Raw genomic sequence first — 21,332 nt, 5'->3', positions numbered from 1 at the left:
GTCGCTAAGGTAATGTGGACCCTAGCAACCAGACAGCTGCTGAAACTCTAAACTGCAGAGCTGCTGAACAAAAAGTAAAATAACTAAAATGACTACAGATGATAAAAAATCAAGACCAACTGCAAATTGACTCAGAATAATCGCTCTCTACATCATACTAAGACTTAACTTAATGGTAAATAACTCTTTTAAGCAACCTTTATATAAATATAGGAAAACAATTTAATGTAATTCAGGAATATCCATCTGTGAGGTGTATAGTTCACCGAAATAAATGGGGTTTAGAGAACAGCAATTCAGCTGATTTTGGCAACTCTCTCTCCTTCCACCAAACCTATTTAGATGTAGGTGACTCTGTCAATACAATGTACAGCTAAGGGGGAGGCTGGTTTCTATATATATATATATAGGCCTGCGGGATCCCTCTTAAATCATACACCCTTCCTGCAGCATAAAAATAGAAAACAAATGAAATCTATAGAAAACTGATGCCCTGATCATTAATCATGTCTTTTATTTTTTTACCATCTCTCTAAAGGAGTGGGAATAAAATAAAAAATAAAATGTATGTTTTCCCTCAGTGAAGTGATGACAGTATTGCTGCCTGCTTTGTTGTGTAGTTAATGGAAACAGTCATAGGTTCAACACGAGAGCTCCATTTTCATACAAAATTGATGGCTAAAGAGTATCTGGCTATGAGAGTAACAGGCCTTGATAATACATGACTTGCTATCCATTGTCGTGCCTATCCACAGTCATGCCAATTGACAATACAGGTATGGAACCCGTTTTCCAGAATGCTCAGGACCGGTGGTTTTCCAGATAAGGGGTCTTTCCGTAATTCGGATCTCCTACCTTAAGTTTGTTAAAAAAAAAATATTTAAACAGTAATTAATCCCAATAGGATTGTTTTGGCTCCAATAATGATTAATTATATCTTAGTTGGGATCAAGTACAGGTACTGTTTTATTATTTCAGAGAAAAGGGAATCATTTAACCATTAAATAAACCCAATAGGGCTGTTCTGCCCCAATAAGGGGTAATTATATCTTAGTTGGGATCAAGTACAGGTACTGTTTTATTATTTCAGAGAAAAGGGAATCATTTAACCATTAAATAAACCCAATAGGGCTGTTCTGCCCCCAATAAGGGGTAATTATATCTTAGTTGGGATCAAGTACAGGTACTGTTTTATTATTACAGAGAAAAGGGAATCATTTAACAATTAAATAAACCCAATAGGGCTGTTCTGCCCCAATAAGGGGTAATTATATCTTAGTTGGGATCAAGTACAGGTCCTGTTTTATTTTTACAGAGAAAAGGGAATCATTTAACCATGAAATAAACCCAATAGGGCTGTTCTGCCCCCAATAAGGGGTAATTATATCTTAGTTGGGGTCAAGTACAGGTACTGTTTTATTATTACAGAGAAAAGGGAATCATTTAACCATTAAATAAACCCAATAGGGCTGTTCTGCCCCCAATAAGGGGTAATTATATCTTAGTTGGGATCAAGTACAGGTACTGTTTTATTATTACAGAGAAAAGGGAATCATTTAACCATTAAATAAACCCAATAGGGCTGTTCTGCCCCCAATAAGGGGTAATTATATCTTAGTTGGGATCAAGTACAGGTACTGTTTTATTATTACAGAGAAAAGGGAATCATTTAACCATTAAATAAACCCAATAGGGCTGTTCTGCCCCCAATAAGGGGTAATTATATCTTAGTTGGGATCAAGTACAGGTACTGTTTTATTATTACAGAGAAAAGGGAATCATTTTTAAAAATGTGCATTTGATCAAAATGGAGTCTATGGGAGAGGGCCTTTCTGTAATTCAGAACTTTCTGGATAATGGGTTTCCGGATAAGGGGCCCGATACCTGTATAATAATTAGCGTTTCATTGTAACAATTTCACATTAATACTGTAACACTTCATTGTAACAGTTTAATAACACCACAGGGTAAAAGTGCTTTAATTGCACTTCTTAACAACTATCCAAGCATAAGCTGATTTTATATGTAGGCTTATATTCTTACTTGTTCGGAAGCTAATATTATTTATATAGAATTATTATCATTTCCTGTTATTCACGGGCCTTTGCTTCCCTTCCGGCCAAGGAGCAGCGTTCATGTGCTACTTTGTGGCTGGAACGCCATATACACTTTCCCGGTCACAGTTACGGCATCAAAAGACACCACGAGATCGGCTTTCCTTTGAAATGCAAATATACAGGGCTTCTGGGTTTAGATGCAGATTTAACTAATACATTCTTACAGATAAAATAAAAAAGGCCGGACTAAGACAGAGCAAACGAAAGTACTGAAATTTTGATATACGGCACCTAGTAAAACCGAGTGAGGTGGCATTGTTAATAAGTGTATGGCTTATACATATGTACAAATGCCTCTCCCTTCTTGCACTAAGGGCAAACAAAATCCTCGAACTGATAAGGTCCTTCTTTGTACATGTGTATTACCTCCTCGGCCTGCGAGCACCCTTGTCTTCACTATGTGCACCCACCCCTTCTAATGAAGCTGACGAACCCATCCGCTGAATGAGCAGCGCTGTATCCTGCTGGTGATTCCCTCTCTATTGATAATAAACTCATGCATGTGTAATGACGTTGGGGCACTAGACCCTTACATTGATGCAGTGTATTTAAATACAGATAAATGACCTGCTGCGCTATATAATGATGTATCCACACACTAATAATGAAAAATCACATGCCATAAAATTGTTGCGGCAATTGTTCCATCAGCGAGGGGTCGTTACTGGCAGACTAAATGAGGAGTTCGAGCTAGAGTGGTAAAGTGGTGAATTAAATAGAGACTCAAAGAAAGCAAGGATACATCAAGCATGCCCAATGTATTGCTACTGGTTGATGCACTACAACTCCCAGAAACCACCATTAGCCTTCAGCTTGGAGTGGGATTTTAAAAAGCTGTCATTTCACAACAAGCTGTGGGCTTCATTGTGCCTTCCAACCCCCTTGCTCTACTCTGTATTTTTTAAGACAGGTACAGGTATGGAACCCATTATCCAGAATGCTCGGATCCTGGGGTCTTTCCGTAATTCAGATCTCCTACCTTAAGTCTAATAAAAGAATTATTTAAACAGTAATTAAGTCCAATAGGATTGTTTGGGTTCCAATAAGGATTAATTATATCTTAGTTGGGATCAAGTACAGGTACTGTTTTATTATTACAGAGAAAAGGGGATCATTTAACCATTAAATAAACCCAATAGGGCTGTTCTGCCCCCAATAAGGGGTAATTATATCTTAGTTGGGATCAAGTACAGGTACTGTTTTATTATTACAGAGAAAAGGGAATCATTTAACCATTAAATAAACCCAATAGGGCTGTTCTGCCCCCAATAAGGGGTAATTATATCTTAGTTGGGATCAAGTACAGGTACTGTTTTATTATTACAGAGAAAAGGGAATCATTTAACCATGAAATAAACCCAATAGGGCTGTTCTGCCCCAATAAGGGGTAATTATATCTTAGTTGGGATCAAGTACAGGTACTGTTTTATTATTACAGAGAAAAGGGAATCATTTAACCATTAAATAAACCCAATAGGGCTGTTCTGCCCCCAATAAGGGGTAATTATATCTTAGTTGGGATCAAGTACAGGTACTGTTTTATTATTACAGAGAAAAGGGAATCATTTAACCATGAAATAAACCCAATAGGGCTGTTCTGCCCCAATAAGGGGTAATTATATCTTAGTTGGGATCAAGTACAGGTACTGTTTTATTATTACAGAGAAAAGGGGAATCATTTAACCATTAAATAAACCCAATAGGGCTGTTCTGCCCCAATAAGGGGTAATTATATCTTAGTTGGGATCAAGTACAGGTACTGTTTTATTATTACAGAGAAAAGGGAATCATTTAACCATGAAATAAACCCAATAGGGCTGTTCTGCCCCCAATAAGGGGTAATTATATCTTAGTTGGGATCAAGTACAGGTACTGTTTTATTATTACAGAGAAAAGGGAATCATTTAACCATTAAATAAACCCAATAGGACTGTTCTGTCCCCAATAAGGGGTAATTATATCTTAGTTGGGATCAAGTACAGGTACTGTTTTATTATTACAGAGAAAAGGGAATCATTTAACCATTAAATAAACCCAATAGGGCTGTTCTGCCCCAATAAGGGGTAATTATATCTTAGTTGGGATCAAGTACAGGTACTGTTTTATTATTAAAGAGAAAAAAGAAAACCATTTTTAAAAATGTGAATAATTTCATTAAAATGGAGTCTATGGGAGATGGCTTTTCCATAATAATTCAGAACTTTTTGGATAATGGGTTTCCGGATAAGGGGTCCGATACCTGTACATACATAGATACAGTCCTATGCTCAGTAGGTGTCAACAAGAAAGCCTTTGGGTGGACAACCTTGAAGACAATTTATCAATTGTCAAGGCTAAAGTCATATAAACTATAAGGCAAACAAGCAAAATGAAAATATTTGTATATTCCCCTGGCCCAGTAACATCCAAATAGGTGAAAAATAATTAAAATGATATTGTTGTGACCCACACAACGTCCATATGTTCTACCCCCGCCCCCCTAGAATTCCCTTTGGGGCTGACTCATAAATACATAAATCCAGCATCGAATTCCCCCGAGGCAAAGAGAGATTTCAGCTTAATTAACAAACCCCAAAGTCTTTATTTGTGACAGTTTAACTGAAAAAATAACAGCTGCCCCTATTTATCAATAAATTGCCCATAAAATATTAATCCCTTAACGACACTTTTGAATAATTTATGCACTGAAGCATTTCAGAAATATATGGATATCTTTTGATAACTTAACACAGTAATAAAAGATACAATACCAGTAATTTTTATGTTTATTGTAATTATCTTGTTACGGCTGTGTGTGTACTACAAGTACATGGACCCTATAAATGTCTTTAAATTCAAGGATTTATACATGTGTTCAGAACGTGACCACTAGCCAAAGCTACTGTTTTAGAGCCCTGATATGAAGATTGTTGAGATTTTATTATTATTATTAACATTTATTTATAAAGCGCCAACATATCCCGCAGCGCTGTACAATAAGTGGGTTACATACATTGGGCATACAGAGTAACATATAAAGCAATCAGTAACCGATACAGGAGGTGAAGAGAGCCCTGCCCAAAAGAGCTTACAATCTACAATAGTATATAATGTATGTTTATGGCCACAGGCTACCTGTCATTGACTCTATTCTATCTGCCTCATCAACACATAAAAATGTCACACAGATATACGCACTCCATCTTATCCCTTGTTTTAACCATTGTTATTGAGCCATCAAATGCTTTCTGGTGTGGATAGCATTAAATTTTGACTGTGAAAAGAAAACATAACAGCCCAGCAGTAAAGTGTGCCTGAGTCTGAGCTTTCAGAAGGAGCCGTCGCTACACATTAGAACTGCTTTCAGCTAACCTATTGTTTCTCCTACTCCCATGTAACTGGAGGAGTCCCAAGCCGGACTTGGATTTCTTACTATTGAGTGCTATTCAGATACCTACTGGGAGCTGCTATCTTGCTCCCTTCCCATTGTTCAGCTGATCGGCTCTGGGGGGGATATCACTCCAACTTGCAACGCAGCAGTAAAGTGTGCCTGAAGTTTATCAGAGCACAGGTCACATGGCTGTGGCACCCTGGGAAATGAAGAATATGGCTAGCCCCATGTGAAATTTCAAAATTAAATATAAGAATGGATGAAAACAGATTTCAATGCAGGATTCTAATGGAGAAGTTCTATTAACTGATGGTTTTTGAAAAAAAAACATCTTTTCCAATGACAGTATTGCTTTAAAAACAAGGAAACTTATAAAGGGCATGCCACCAAACTTATACAGTAGTGTCAAGTTGATAATAATTCCTAGCCAGAAATGCAATATTGTAACAAAGCAGATTATGGTACTGTTGCCTGTCCCCTTGTGTCGTAACTGTAATTACTCTACAGAGTCAAAGAGAAAACTGCTTGTTCTCCTGAGGACAGAAGGACAAAAGTCTTTAGCAGGAAAGAGAACTTTTATCCAGGCTGCAAGTAATTAACAAGGAAATTGTGTCCAGTACTTGAAGGCTGCTGATATGGAAATTACGAGAGAAGATTCATAAACTGCACTAAAGGGACAGAGGTACAAGCAGCCAGGCATTTTACTGTTTAATTTCCAGAGAGGTTACTGAGCAGATGTCCTCAGATGCTCCACGGATAATGCCACATGTAAAAAGCTTCATTTGCACAGTCATGGTGGCGACACAGTGTAGCATCCCTTGGTTTAACCCACAACAGAAAGCCAAAGATTTCCCTGGGACACGGGCACTTTTAGCAATGCAAGTAGCCAAAAATGTAATGCTAAACCACCAAAAACCACCCCTTTTACATATCAGACCTGGGTAAGGGAGGGCATAATTGCTGTTGAAAATAGTGTTCGCTTCAATTATAAGCCAAATTTCAGATTACAGAAAAAAAAGAAGAAATGTGGCTTTTTGAAGACAACTGCCCCCTGGGGCAAGATTCTCACCTTCCCACATGACAGAAGCAGCCGTGCATGTAGAAAAGCACACTGAGGATATTGCCCATTGTGATATAATAAGGGAAATAATTCTGACATCTCAGAAATGAATATGAATGGAAAAATCTTCCTCGCTAGTGCAGAATTTCCAGTTTTCAAACCGGACTTTAGTCTATTTTAGCCCAGAGGGCAGAATTGTGCTCTGTCCACTAAGGCTGCCAGTGTCGGACTGGGCCCCGGCAGTCCAGACCCGATCCCCCCCCCCCTGCCGGCGTCTCCCCCCCCAATGCGCCGCAGGTAAGTTTCTTAGGAGCGCTCGGGGGAGGGGTTCGAAGGGTGTTGGAGGGAGTTGGGGGCCTCTGCGGGGGGGGGGGGAGTGAAAGAGGAGGGGGCCATTGGGAGGGTGCAGGGGCCCCTGATTCAGAAGCCCCAGTGAACCCTGCACCCCCCAGTCCGACCCTGAAGGTTGCAATCAGGGGAGACAGGCAGGCCCGTCAATGTAAGGGGCCCACATGAGTATGAAAAGGGTGGGTAAGTACAAGAGCCCGGGGGTGAAGGGAAATGGTATTGGGTACATCTACTTCAGACACCAAGAGGGTCCCAATGTAACGTGTCATCACATGGAATTGTTCTTATGTTCTGGTTGGTTATGTTCAAATCAGTGTGCAAATGTCTTAATGACTGCCAATTATTTTTACTCCTGTAAATGTACTAGTACAATGATTGGTCACAGACTGGCCTAACCCTATGAATGTATTAAAGGAAAACTATACCCCCGGAATGAATACGTAACCAACAGTTTATATTATGTTAAGTGGCCTATTAAAGAATCTTGCCAAACTGGAATATATATATCAGTAAATATTGCCCTTTTACACCCTTTCCCTTGAGCCGCCATTTAGTGATGGGCTGTGTGCTCCCTCAGAGATCAGCTGACAGGAAGTGATGCAGCTCTGTAACAGGAAGTAGTGTGGGAGTAAAAGGCAAAACTCTGCCCATTCATTGGCTGATGGGGCCTAGCATGTATGTGTGCCTTGGCTTGTTTGTGACTCCTATGATCCCAGGAGGCGGCCAGTAATTCTTAAAATGGCAGTTTTCTATTTAGCATTACCCAATTGCAAATAAAAAAGTATATTTTTTAATGAAAATGGCTTATTTAGATGAAGCAGGGTTCTACATACAAGCTTGTTTATGCAATATATTTTGTAGACACCTCCATTGTTTGGGGGTATAGTTTTTCTTTAATAGGTTGTTTATTCTCTGTGAATGTCCAAATGATGTTATTTAATGCTCTGACGGGTATATTGTATCTCCCTTAATAACAAATCTGATCCATTCAGCCAACAGAATGCTGACCTATTAAAAAAGTACATACCAAGATGCACAAGAAAGTCTCATTTAATTCTGCTGCCTTTACAGGCAATACAGAATGAAAATGAACAAACTTTTGTTGCTCAGCTGCCACACAAACTCTGTCGTAGATTGGAGTCAGGCTGCTCTTGCTTTATGGGAATCCAAAGGATGCTGCTGCCAGACAGGGCCTTTTATTGATGCAGCTGTGATTCTGAGTGCTGCCCTCTAGCTTAATTGCACTTTATAGCGGAGTCAGTTCTCTAAGCGAATATAGGCTGCCAGTCCATGAAGACGTTACCCAGCTGGTAAAAATCATCATTAACATAAAGAAAATGACAAGACAGACATGGTGCAATGATCTTTATGACAATTTCTGGTGACCTTTTTTAGTGTATATTATATGGCTCTTACACTGACCTCTTATAATGAACCTCTGACATGTCGTTTTGGCTTTGAGTCAGGATCGTGTATTTAAACACTTCTTTAACCATGAATTGGAACACTACTGTTTTAGTTATTTATTTTATAAATTATGCTTTTGTAAAATGCAACTGAGATCTTCTATTGTGACCCAGTAATTTAAATAATGACAATGTATCTGAACTGTATAAGCTGCTAATAGCGTAAGGCAACAGCAGTGCAATAGGTACAAAAGGAAGAGATGGTGCCTATAGTAGCAGTGGGATAATAGCCTCTGGGAAGGGACTGTGGCTGTGGGATAGCAGGTATAGTAGGGAGAGATGGTGCCTATAGTAGCAGTAGGGGGATAATAGCCTCTGGGAAGGGACTGGGGCTGTGGGATAGCAGGTATAGTAGGGAGAGATGGTGCCTATAGTAGCAGTGGGGGGATAATAGCCTCTGGGAAGGGACTGGGGCTGTGGGATAGCAGGTATAGTAGGGAGAGATGGTGCCTATAGTAGCAGTGGGGGGGATAATAGCCTCTGGGAAGGGACTGGGGCTGTGGGATAACAGGTATAGTAGGGAGAGATGGTGCCTATAGTAGCAGTGGGGGGATAATAGCCTCTGGGAAGGGACTGGGGTTGTGGGATAGCAGGTATAGTAGGGAGAGATGGTGCCTATAGTAGCAGTGGGGGGGATAATAGCCTCTGGGAAGGGACTGGGGCTGTGGGATAACAGGTATAGTAGGGAGAGATGGTGCCTATAGTAGCAGTGGGATAATAGCCTCTGGGAAGGGATTGGGGCTGTGGGATAGCAGGTATAGTAGGGAGAGATGGTGCCTATAGTAGCAGTGGGGGGATAATAGCCTCTGGGAAGGGACTGGGGCTGTGGGATAGCAGGTATAGTAGGGAGAGATGGTGCCTATAGTAGCAGTGGGGGGATAATAGCCTCTGGGAAGGGACTGGGGCTGTGGGATAGCAGGTATAGTAGGGAGAGATGGTGCCTATAGTAGCAGTGGGGGGATAATAGCCTCTGGGAAGGGACTGGGGCTGTGGGATAGCAGGTATAGTAGGGAGAGATGGTGCCTATAGTAGCAGTGGGGGGATAATAGCCTCTGGGAAGGGACTGGGGCTGTGGGATAGCAGGTATAGTAGGGAGAGATGGTGCCTATAGTAGCAGTGGGGGGATAATAGCCTCTGGGAAGGGACTGGGGCTGTGGGATAGCAGGTATAGTAGGGAGAGATGGTGCCTATAGTAGCAGTGGGGGGATAATAGCCTCTGGGAAGGGACTGTGGGAAGTGAAACAGCACTCCCTTTAATTCATGGGTGAAATATAAAGTAACCTGGCACACGGATGTAGTTCAACACAATTTATTGTGCCAAATGGATGTATAAACACAACATTATTTATATATAAACACAACGATTTCTCTGTGTATCTGTTTAACCCAGTAAATCACAGGGTTAAAACTGCCCCCGTGTGCCAGGTTGGTTTCTCTTGTACCAGAGAAATAGCAAAGGTAGTGCTTTATATCACTGTTAGCCAACCTGCAGGAAACAAGAAAAAAAAGGCCAGTTGCACAAATTCTGCCCTATAGACAGCTTCTCAGCAGCAGTTGTTGAACCCTACGACAATTATTATTATTAATATTAACATTTATTTATAAAGCACCAACATATTCTGCAGCGCTGTACAATAAGTGGGTTACATACACTGGACATATACATGACATAACAACATCATGAATAAATCTTGCAGAGAGGTGACCCCCCCCAAAGTAGACCATGTGCTTCTCCCCTCTTTTCTGGTTTCCCATGGAAAGTATTTGCTTAGAACATCAACAGATTTAGTTGTACCAACAAATATCCAGAAGTGAGTGGCACAATGACATTTCTTTGAACAGCAATGTACCGATTAGTGCCAATGTACTGATTACTAAGAAAACCTATTCTATTCCTCATCAACATACACTTAAGTCCTTTAAAAGATCAGAGGATAAGATCCTAAAGTTAAAAAATAATCCTTAAAAGCTTCTTAAAACACTACTGTTCTACCCATCAAATCCCATGCCAGATGGAGATTTCAAGTTAAAAAAACCTCATATTGACCAGATTAACTATAGTTTTGAGATGATTAGAGGTAACGATGTTTAGCCGGTATAGACTCACTCACAGACATTCTCACATTGACTAGATTAACTCAGTCTAGAGGGTAACTAGAGGTAACGAAGAAATCTCCGGCACTGTGCTGACTGTCACTACTCTTTTGGGTTTTGATCAGTTCTAAGAGGTTAGAAATGAAAAGTTAAAAATAAAATGCCAATAATCTTCTTTCTTTTATTTTCTCAATAGTATAAAGTGTTAGCCCTAAAGTTAATAATTTGGAAGAACGCTTATTTGCTCTCCAAGATACCCCTGGAACTATAGCGGGGTGACTGTTACCCCAATGTTTCTATATATCTGTAACCTTGTTATGGGCTAAGGGGGCCCAGCCTGAAGGCCAGTTAGGGGGGGATTTGGGGTGAGTGCTTATTTGTGCCCTGGGTACCCCTGGAACTATAGCAGGGTGACTGTTACCCCAATGTTTCTATATATCTGTAACCTTGTTATGGGCTAAGGGGGCCCAGCCTGAAGGCCAGTTAGGGGGGGATTTGGGGTGAGTGCTTATTTGTGCCCTGGGTACCCCTGGAACTATAGCGGGGTAACTGTTACCCCAGTGTTTCTATATATCTGTAACCTTGTTATGGGCTAAGGGGGCCCAGCCTGAAGGCCAGTTAGGGGGGGATTTGGGGTGAGTACTTATTTGTGCCCTGGGTACCCCTGGAACTATAGCGGGGTGACTGTTACCCCAATGTTTCTATATATCTGTAACCTTGTTATGGGCTAAGGGGGCCCAGCCTGAAGGCCAGTTAGGGGGGGATTTGGGGTGAGTGCTTATTTGTGCCCTGGGTACCCCTGGAACTATAGCAGGGTGACTGTTACCCCAATGTTTCTATATATCTGTAACCTTGTTATGGGCTAAGGGGGCCCAGCCTGAAGGCCAGTTAGGGGGGGATTTGGGGTGAGTGCTTATTTGTGCCCTGGGTACCCCTGGAACTATAGCGGGGTGACTGTTACCCCAATGTTTCTATATATCTGTAACCTTGTTATGGGCTAAGGGGGCCCAGCCTGAAGGCCAGTTAGGGGGGGATTTGGGGTGAGTGCTTATTTGTGCCCTGGGTACCCCTGGAACTATAGCAGGGTGACTGTCCCTGCTATCTATCTATCGATCTATCTATCTGTAACCCTGTTATGAGCTTAGGTACATCCCATACAAAGGTTGAACCAAAGAGGTCAGACAACCCTTAGCAGTATTTTCTTTACGGGCAACAAGACATACAAATCCAGCAGAGATAACTACCACAGTTCTGGTGAAATCTGGGGAGAATTCCTCTGCAAAGACAAATGCTTTATATATTTTATATTTACACAGTAGTGATGTTGGTGTTACAATAGTTATATCTTAAAAGAAAAACACAACAGACTTTAATTATTTTTTAAGTTTGCATTTAAACATAAAATTATAAAGTGATTAAGAAGCTGCCTGCCCGTCACCAGCCACAATTTAAACAAAGAATATTGATTTGACCTTTGGGGTTAATATTTAGGGGAAAAAAAGAAAAAGAATAATGACAATGCAGCAGAAAAATTGCCAGAAGCAACCTATTTAATTGCCTGGAAAATCTGGGATAATTTCTTAACCACTGTTTCCCTTTGACATAAACAGAAGTCTTTATCACAGATTATGCACCCATGAGTTCCCCCATTGTTTTCCTTGCAAACAAAGCAGCCACATAAAATCCATACATAAAAAAAATATTACTGAGAATTTTTATTCCCAAAGCCACATGCGGAACCCAAATAACTATTTTTTTTAGTATGTTATGGAACGGCCTATACTTAGTGGCTTTTCAGTTGGTCTTCATTTTGTATCGTTTTTTAATTATTTGCCTTCTTCTTCTGAGGGGTCACTGACACCGGAAGCCAAGAAAAACCTCTGTGTGGCTACAGTTTTATTGTTATTGTTACATTTTATTATTTATCTTTCTATTCAGACCCTCCCCTATTCATATTCCTGTCTTTCTTTCAAATCACTGCCTGGTTGCTAGATTAAATTGGACCCTAGCAACCAGATAGCTGATGGAATTCCAAAATGGAGAGCTGCTGAGCAAAAAGCTAAATAATTAAAAAACCGCAAATAATACAAAATAAAGACTTGTTGCAAATAGGCTCAGAGTACCATTCTCTATATCATACTAAAAGTTTGAATTGAAAAGGTGAACAACACCTTTAATGTGTAATTGTAATATTTTCTAATCCACTTATTTATAAAGGTTTAGTTCCCCTTCAATTGAAAATTATTAACAAACAAAACTGAATGCAGTTTCCATCTATTCTTTCCTGTTCCCTATCTGTTTTCCCCTTCTACAGAAACAGTATAAGAAATCAGCTTTTCTCCGTCCCACAATTCACGTAATGCCTTGTGGACTTCTTATTTTCCTTCTGTATTTCCATTATTTTTTTATTCTGCCTCTACTTAATATCAGGGATTTAACAAACAAAAAAAATAACATTTATAAAGAAACTGAAATGTTGAAAATGGAAAATGACAAAAATGTATTTATTCTTAAAGTCATAGTGACAGGTTCCGATTTCAAAGCCTAAGGGTGCCAGGCCATCTCTTTAGGTGGTTCAAGCAAGAAAAAAAATCTAAGACCGGCAATCTGATCGCTAGGTTTCTGTGAATCAGGCTGTAATCCCATCCCGTTTATCCTACAGAGTAGGGGAATGAAATCCAACTCGGTAGCTGAAAGTAACCTCAGTAAGGCCAAAGTCATACAGGGTAACTATAATCACCTGATGTGACACTGCAGCCAAGGCAAACTCTCTTGGAGAGAAAGAGACTGCTCACCATACACTCATTTTAGAGTTAATATTTATTGAGTTTACCATTTTCCATGCCATAGACTGCATAATCATTGGCTTTGGCGCATAGATTCCATGTTTCAAGTATACAAGTGCAAATGAACCTGCCAGCATGGAAACGTTTAGGATGATGCCACACATGGCGTAGGGCTGATTTTTTCGGCAAGCGGAAAAACGCTTGCCGAAAATTCAGCCCTACGCCTGCTACTTGTGCCTGCACCGGAATGAATGGGATACGCTCGGGTGCAGGCACATGTAGCCGATATACGCATGAAAACGCGCGAGAATGCAAAGTGTGGCATCAGCCTTAAGCCTCTACAATGTTCTTCTCCTCATACAACCATTACCACAGCCGGTTTGTATTAGTATTACCCTCATTTACCCAATGCATGCAAACTATTTAAATACCAAGAGACCTATACAACAAATTTAAGTAAAATAGTCAATTGAAAAAAATGCTTTTTTTTTTGGCAGAGATTTAACATAAAATGTGTTAAACGAGAATATGATTTTTAACAATGTTCCCTCTTCACCTATTGTGCCATAAATAAAAAATATAATCACTGAAGACATAATAGTTCATAAGGGGTGCAAAGCTAGACTACTACTGCGGGTGGGCCCAGGGGTCCGTGGGCCCTCCTGCTCCTGACCATTTGGCCTACTTCATGGCCATTCCCTATTTCTGAATGGGAACAAAGAGGAGAAATAGATGGAAGAATAGATGTTAGCATGTAAATAAAAGAGACTGGGAGAATAAAGTGGTTGGGTGAGGAAAGGAGGAAAAATTGTTTAGAGAGTGAATGGTCTAAGGTTTTCTTGTGGGCCCTGGGGTCCCATCCCGACACTGGCTGAACTTATTAGTAGAGCCTCAGCCTACAGAAGTTATATCTTGCTGAATTTTCTAAGACAGAGCTGGTATAAGACATAGCATGGGGGAGTTTATTTAAGGCCAAGTTTTAATACAGGCCAGAGGAAAATTAGTATATGAATTGACGGCTATATTATATAATTTGAACAAAGCCACCTTTGGGGTAAGGCCCCACAAGGCAAATGGCAATTTATAATCCACCAGAAGCTTAAAAAACTCTATATCCTATACAGGCATAGGACCCATTATCCAGAATGCTCGGGACCAAGGGCATTCCGGATAAGGGATCTTTCCGTAATTTGGATCTTCACACCTTAAGTCTACTAAAAAATCAATAAAACATTAATTAAACCCAATAGGAATCTTTTGCATCCAATAAGGATTATTTATATCTTAGTTGGGATCAATTACAAGGTACTGTTTTATTTCTACATAGAAAAAGGAAATCAGTTTTAAAATTCTGAATTATTTGATTAAAATGGAGTCTATGGGAGACGGGCTTTCCGTAATTCGGAGCTTTCTGGATAACGGGTTTCCGGATAAGGGGTCCGATACCTGTACAGGATTTCCAGGTTTCCATATCAAATTCATAGGTCAAATGCAAGTCCTGCAGGGCTAATAAGCCGTTTTATTTAAGCCACAGACTGCACTGGTTTCCCATGCAGCATGAAAGCCAAAGCCTTCAATCTCGATGGGGATTCAATTTGTAACTAGTTTTAATAGGTCAGTGGGCAACATAATTCATTTCATACCTCCCCATTACACACTTGGGAGCATTAAAAAGCCAAAGGAATTTAAAAACATTTCCCTTCACTATTTCTTGACCTGTATATTCTGGGATACAATTTAAAATGAAAAGCTTACAATTAATGACACAATTACAATTAATCATGTACACGTTGTATAACTTCATTTATTGCATCATTCAACGTAGTATTGTTATTAAAATATACATTTCACCCTAAGTCACAAAGCAGGTTAACCTGTTAATAAGCCACAATAGGTTTTAATTCAAATATAATATTGTGTATTTCTATTTATCAATGCTGAGAGAGCATTACGGTGCATTTATTTGGAATATTACATCTTCCTGTGATATTCAAATGCCGCTGTGAGCTTACCCAGTTAGCCAGCAAATCCTCCTACACCTCAGCATTATGTAAAACAAGCTCGTTGCTAAAAGGCCTCTTTAGTGGGTGCCAAGATGATTTGCACAGCGCTGATATTCATAGAGATTCCTGATTTTATATCAGACGCGCACGATGGGCGAGGGCTTCCCATCTCCTGCATGATACGGCCTCTCTGTATTATCCCAGCAAATCTCTAAATCCTATTTATTTTGTATGCTTTTCTGGTAAACATTTAAAAGCCTCCTGTCCACTGATAGGTTTTCTTAGCCGGTATAATTAGCAATTAGGCCACGTCGTTAGGGAAGGCACCAAGCTATCTATGGCTACAGCTGCCTTGTGACCCCCTTTTTTTTTTAAAGAGAGACACAGATAAACGACCCCGGTAGATGAACCAGGAGAATAACAGCATTAGGTACAAAGGCTGAAAAGATAATTATAGGAAACTTAGATATAAATGTATTTAATACTAAACGTATTTTCTATTTTTCTCAAATTTAATTTTTTGCTATTTTCTTCATTTGTGTCCTTAGGAAGTTACTTTACAGAATTAAGGATATGTGTGTGTGTCTTGGAGTGATGTGCCTATTGAATGATATTCCTACCCGCCCAGGTGCTAGGCGCAGGAATGGCGTTGTGACGTACAGAGTCTTCCCCTCCCAGTCTGTGTTGGATACGTGACCTGCTACTTGCTGAGTTGTGTTTATAGACACGCTCCGCATTTTACCCATTTGTGTCCTCCACTGATAAGAATGTGTATCAGCCAGAATTATATATTACGGTGCTGATCTCTGGAGGCTCGCCGACTGATAAGGCATAATTGTTAGGAGACGTCTGTTGGGGAGGTGTACATCAAACTGCTCTGGTGTATTTAAAATGTCGCTCATTACCCCTGCACCCACTTATCTAAAGCATTTCTCATTCCTAAAAATGTAGGAAAACATATATACAGTGTATTTTCAATGTACTCCTACCCTGACACCATCTTACAGTATTATACACACTGTCCCACAGTGACAGCCCCTACCCTGACACCATCTTACAGTATTATACACACTGTCCCACAGTGACAGCCCCTACCCTGACACCATCTTACAGTATTATACACACTGTCCCACAGTGACAGCCCCTTACGTGACACCATCTTACAGTATTATACACACTGTCCCACAGTGACAGCCCCTTACGTGACACCATCTTGCCTTACTATACACATTGACCAACAATGACAGCCTCTTCCTTTTACACCATCTTGCCTTACTATACACACTGTCCCACAGTGACAGCCTCTTTCTTTGACACCATCTTGCCTTACTGAACTCACTATCCCACAGTGACACCTTCTTCTATTGAAACCCTCTTGCCTTACTATACACACTGACCCACAATGGCAGCCCCTTCCATTTACACCATCTTGCCAAACTGCATTCACCATCACACAGTGATAGCCTCTTCCATTGGCACCATCTTGCCTTACTATACACACTGTCCCACAGTGACAGCCTCTTCCATTGACACCATCTTGCCTTACTATACACACTGTCCCACAGTGACAGCCTCTTCCATTGACACCATCTTGCCTTACTATACACACTGTCCCACAGTAACAGCCTCTTCCATTGATACCATATTACCTTACTGTACTCACTATCCCACAGTAACAGTGCTTTCCACTGCCTTCCACTCCCCATACACAGTCTTGCCTTACTATACTCACTATCCCCCAGTAACAGTGCCTTCCACTCCCCATACACAGTCTTGCCTTACTATACTCACTATCCCCCAGTAACAGTGCCTTCCACTCCCCATACACAGTCTTGCCTTACTATACTCACTATCCCCCAGTAACAGTGCCTTCCACTCGCCATACACAGTCTTGCCTTACAATACTCACTATCCCACAGTAACAGTGCCTTCCACTCCCCATACACAGTCTTGCCTTACTATACTCACTATCCCATAGTAACAGTGCCTTCCACTCCCCATACACAGTCTTGCCTTACTATACTCACTATCCCATAGTAACAGTGCCTTCTACTCCCCATACACAGTCTTGCCTTACTATACTCACTATCCCATAGTAACAGTGCCTTGCACTCCCCATACACAGTCTTGCCTTACTATACTCACTATCCCCTAGTAACAGTGCCTTCTACTCCCCATACACAGTGGTGCCTTACTATACTCACTATCCCCTAGTAACAGTGCCTTCCACTCCCCATACACAGTCTTGCCTTACTATACTCACTATCCCCTAGTAACAGTGCCTTCTACTCCCCATACACAGTTGTGCCTTACTCTATCATTACAGACCCTTTCCAGAAAACAGTTAAATCTGTAGGATGCAATGCAGTTTTTCATATTTGCATTCAACTGCTGTTTCACTGGGCCCCATAAATACTGAGTTCAGGGCCCCCAGCTCACAACTCCTATGATGCATATAAAAAGCAATACTATGCCTAGATTAATAATTGTGTTAATTACATTTTAGACTGGACCTTGAATAACAGATTTCATTCAAATGTAAAAATTTTATAGAATAAAATATATTACTACAAATTTTGAACCGTTTTTGTTTTGCATCAGTAAAAATTCTACGTACAACCACACAAACCCATTCGTGGGCTCAGCTTTATACGTAGATCCCAAGATCCCTTGAAGAAGAGGCGCTCCCCCCCCGCCCCACCCCCTGGAGGCAGCATTCCCTGAGGAAGGCACAAAATGGGACTGCTTGTGACACACTTGTTGCAGTCGCATTGCAATCAGGCATTCTGGGCAGAGAATGTTCAAATGCAATGTTATATATATTTCAATATTTATTTTTAAAAGGAGAGCTTTATTTATATTTTTATTTTTGCGAAACTAAAAGCAATTGAATTGACTTTGCTGTGGAGGTTGGGAAATGATAAGACGATTCCCACCCCCAACCCTGCCCTCGTGGGCCCTTCTCCTGCAATGCGTTATTAGTGCTGCAGGTGACAAGATCAGGCCGTACTTAAACCACAAATGGGGGGGATGGTTACAGTATCCTTAGCTTTTTTTTTCTCTGTCGCAAATCGAGGCCCTCTGTAGTGGACCGGGGTTAATTAACAGCTTCTGCCCTTCCTAGGGCAATACCTTGCCTGTCACTGCCTTCACTAAAGCCCCCTACTGCACAGCCATTAAGCCAAGGCTTCTGTAGCGTATGCCTTGGGAATATAAACCCCATTCACATAGACACAAAAACCAACACTTTACATTTTATTTAGTTCCTTCCAAAGGCCATTCCTTATTATGATTTTTTTTTTTATCTCCAATAAATTGCACTCAACTCTCTCCAATTACTGGTACAATAAAAAAAAAATTCTGGACTGTGGACGCACCTACAAAATGGAAATTGTGTCTTTGGCTGCAGTGTTGTGCACCCATATGTGTATATGTATATATATATATAAACACTTTATATATTAAGTGTTTACCATTAAATGACAGCAAACACCAACAGACAGGAACACATTAAATATGTACATACACACATCCACTAAATACACACACACAATATGCAAACACAACCACTAGACACATACACACTAGTCACAGGCATACAATACAAAAAAGATATGCACAATATTAATATATACATATATATATATATACACACTTACAAACACTAAGCACACATACATGCACACACTTTACAAAATCCCATTCCCCAGAGGGCAGAATTAATGTATACCTAATGCATTTAAAAAAAAAAAAAGGAAACAAATATTTGCAAAAACTTCATTTAAATGTAGAATCCTGGATCAGCCTGTTACATGTAAAAACACCAATGATGCTCAATTGCTTACAGTACTGTCCCTTACCAGAACTTATATATATATACGTACAAATGTGTGTAAAGATATGATATTTCTGTATGTATGTATATACATTTGCACATAAATATACACATATCTATGTGTGTGTGTATGTATATGTATGCATGTAAACACACACACATATGCACTCACACACAAATAAACACACAATGACACACAGACACACCTTTTTCCCCCAACATATAAATTGCACCCATGACCCAAGCCCAGTTGCACGCCTCCTGCCCCACATACAGACAGAGCCCCCGTGTGCATGCGTGTGACACCCATAGAACATGCCAGGTGACTGCTGAATGTGGCTGAGAATTTGGAGGCAGCAATATAGCAGAGCCAGGAGCCAATAGCAGCTGTCTCCGGATGGCTACTTCCATCATGCAGAACCTTTCTGCTCCCCACAGCCCAGATAGGGGGTAATTGTGAATCTGCATGAGTTAGAGATGCCCGGCAAATTAGCAAATAATGCTACTCTGCTAGGAAAGATAGTTTACATGAATATAAATCGCTTTCTCTGCCCAGCAGTAACGTACAGCGAATTATTATTTTTTTTTTTTCTGTTTTTTTTCCCCCTATCCCCATGTACATAATGCAAGAGGCAATTATCCAGTATCCTATAACAAGCAGCAGAAATGATTGCTCACCATTCAAGATGCTTTGGAAGAAGAAGAGAGCCAGTATCCACATGCCCCTGCTGCAGTCAGTCCTCCCAGCCACCGGCTCAGCTACCCGCTCCTTATCCTGCTATCTCTCTCGCTCTCTCTCCTGCTCACTAGCCACAGGCAAGGTTATAGATCCAAGCTGACAGGCAGGAGAGAGTCCGGCTTCTCTGTAGGATGCTGCCTCGCCGATGCGTGAATGGATCTGATTGTCCTTAAACCCGATCAGTCTTTTCTCTCCTTTAATTCCAATTCAGCCCTTGCAGAGCGGAGGATGCAGCACAGGGGTAGGCGGGTGCTCTTAAGTCCAGGTGTGTTTTTCCAGCTAAAGGAAACAGCACAAGGTTGGCAGATTCAAGTCCACAGGTGAAAAAACCCATAAATGCAATGAATGCAAACAGAAGATCATTCCCGGTTCTATCCAGTCCCCTTTATAAAAATCTGCAGGAAAACACACACGCACACACACACATGCACAAGCTTCAGCCACCAGATCCAAGCAGCAGGCAAGCAGACAAGCACATCTTTCCTTCCCTTCAGCTTTAATCACATTGATCCCTGTGGTAACCTTCCCTGCCTCTCAGCAGAGCAGAGGAAAGTATTAACCCTCTCCTAGACCAGGCGTCACTCTGAGCACTCCCAGCAACCAGCAGCCATATCCATTGCGAGGAGAGCAGCCCGGCATTGGGTTCTGAACTTTCTGCAAATGTCGATCGTGTCACTGCAAGAATCCAATTGGTAAAAAGCTGCTTTTTTTTCTCTCCCCCCAATGAGAGTCCATTTTTATTGGTGCACCTCCTCGCTGCGGGCTTTTTTTTTTCTTTTTTTTTTTTATAGTAGGACGGTCAGAAAGACACAAAATCCATGCGAATAATTTCAGGCGTCCATTTTTCTTTTCCTTTTAACATTAATCCATTTTTTTTTTTATTAGATTTTTCCTAAAATAGAATTTTTATACTAAAGGGAGGGCTCCAACCAAATACTGAAATTGTAAATCTAAGCAATTTGTCAATATACATGTTCAATTTATTTGTAAATGTTTATATTACAGGTATCGGAGCCCTTATCTGGAAACCCGTTATCCAGAAAGTTCCAAATTACGGAAAGGCCATCTCCCATAGACTCCATTTTAATTAAATAATTCACATTTTTAAAAATGGTTTTGTTTTTCTCTGTAATAATAAAACAGTACCTGTACTTGATCCCAACTAAGATATAATTACCCCTTATTGGGGGCAGAACAGCCCTATTGGGTTTATTTAATGGTTAAATGATTCCCTTTTCTCTGTAATAATAAAACAGTACCTGTACTTGATCCCAACTAAGATATAATTACCCCTTATTGGGGCAGAACAGCCCTATTGGGTTTATTTAATGGTTAAATGATTCCCTTTTCTCTGTAATAATAAAACAGTACCTGTACTTGATCCCAACTAAGATATAATTACCCCTTATTGGGGGCAGAACAGCCCTATTGGGTTTATTTAATGGTTAAATGATTCCCTTTTCTCTGTAATAATAAAACAGTACCTGTACTTGATCCCAACTAAGATATAATTA

At 40.5% G+C, this 21,332-nt stretch overlaps 1 protein-coding gene across 4 annotated transcripts in view; it reads right to left on the bottom strand.

The window, feature by feature from the left end:
* dscam (Down syndrome cell adhesion molecule) overlaps positions 1-20,461 on the bottom strand; it is a 306,034-nt gene extending 285,573 nt beyond the window's left edge. For 3 of the 4 annotated variants that reach the window (XM_031895759.1, XM_018091117.2, XM_031895760.1), the window contains exon 1: positions 19,758-20,461. In XM_031895759.1, the coding sequence (XP_031751619.1) occupies positions 19,758-19,800 (43 nt within the window). In that variant the 5' untranslated portion in view covers positions 19,801-20,461. 4 annotated transcript variants of the gene reach the window in all.
* Positions 20,462-21,332: the final 871 nt, after the last annotated feature.

The sequence above is a fragment of the Xenopus tropicalis genome, chromosome 2, assembly GCF_000004195.4.
Source record: "Xenopus tropicalis strain Nigerian chromosome 2, UCB_Xtro_10.0, whole genome shotgun sequence".
Taxonomy (NCBI): Eukaryota; Metazoa; Chordata; class Amphibia; order Anura; family Pipidae; genus Xenopus; species Xenopus tropicalis.
Note: the sequence above shows the minus strand (reverse complement) of the source record. Positions and strands in the feature narration are given on the sequence as shown.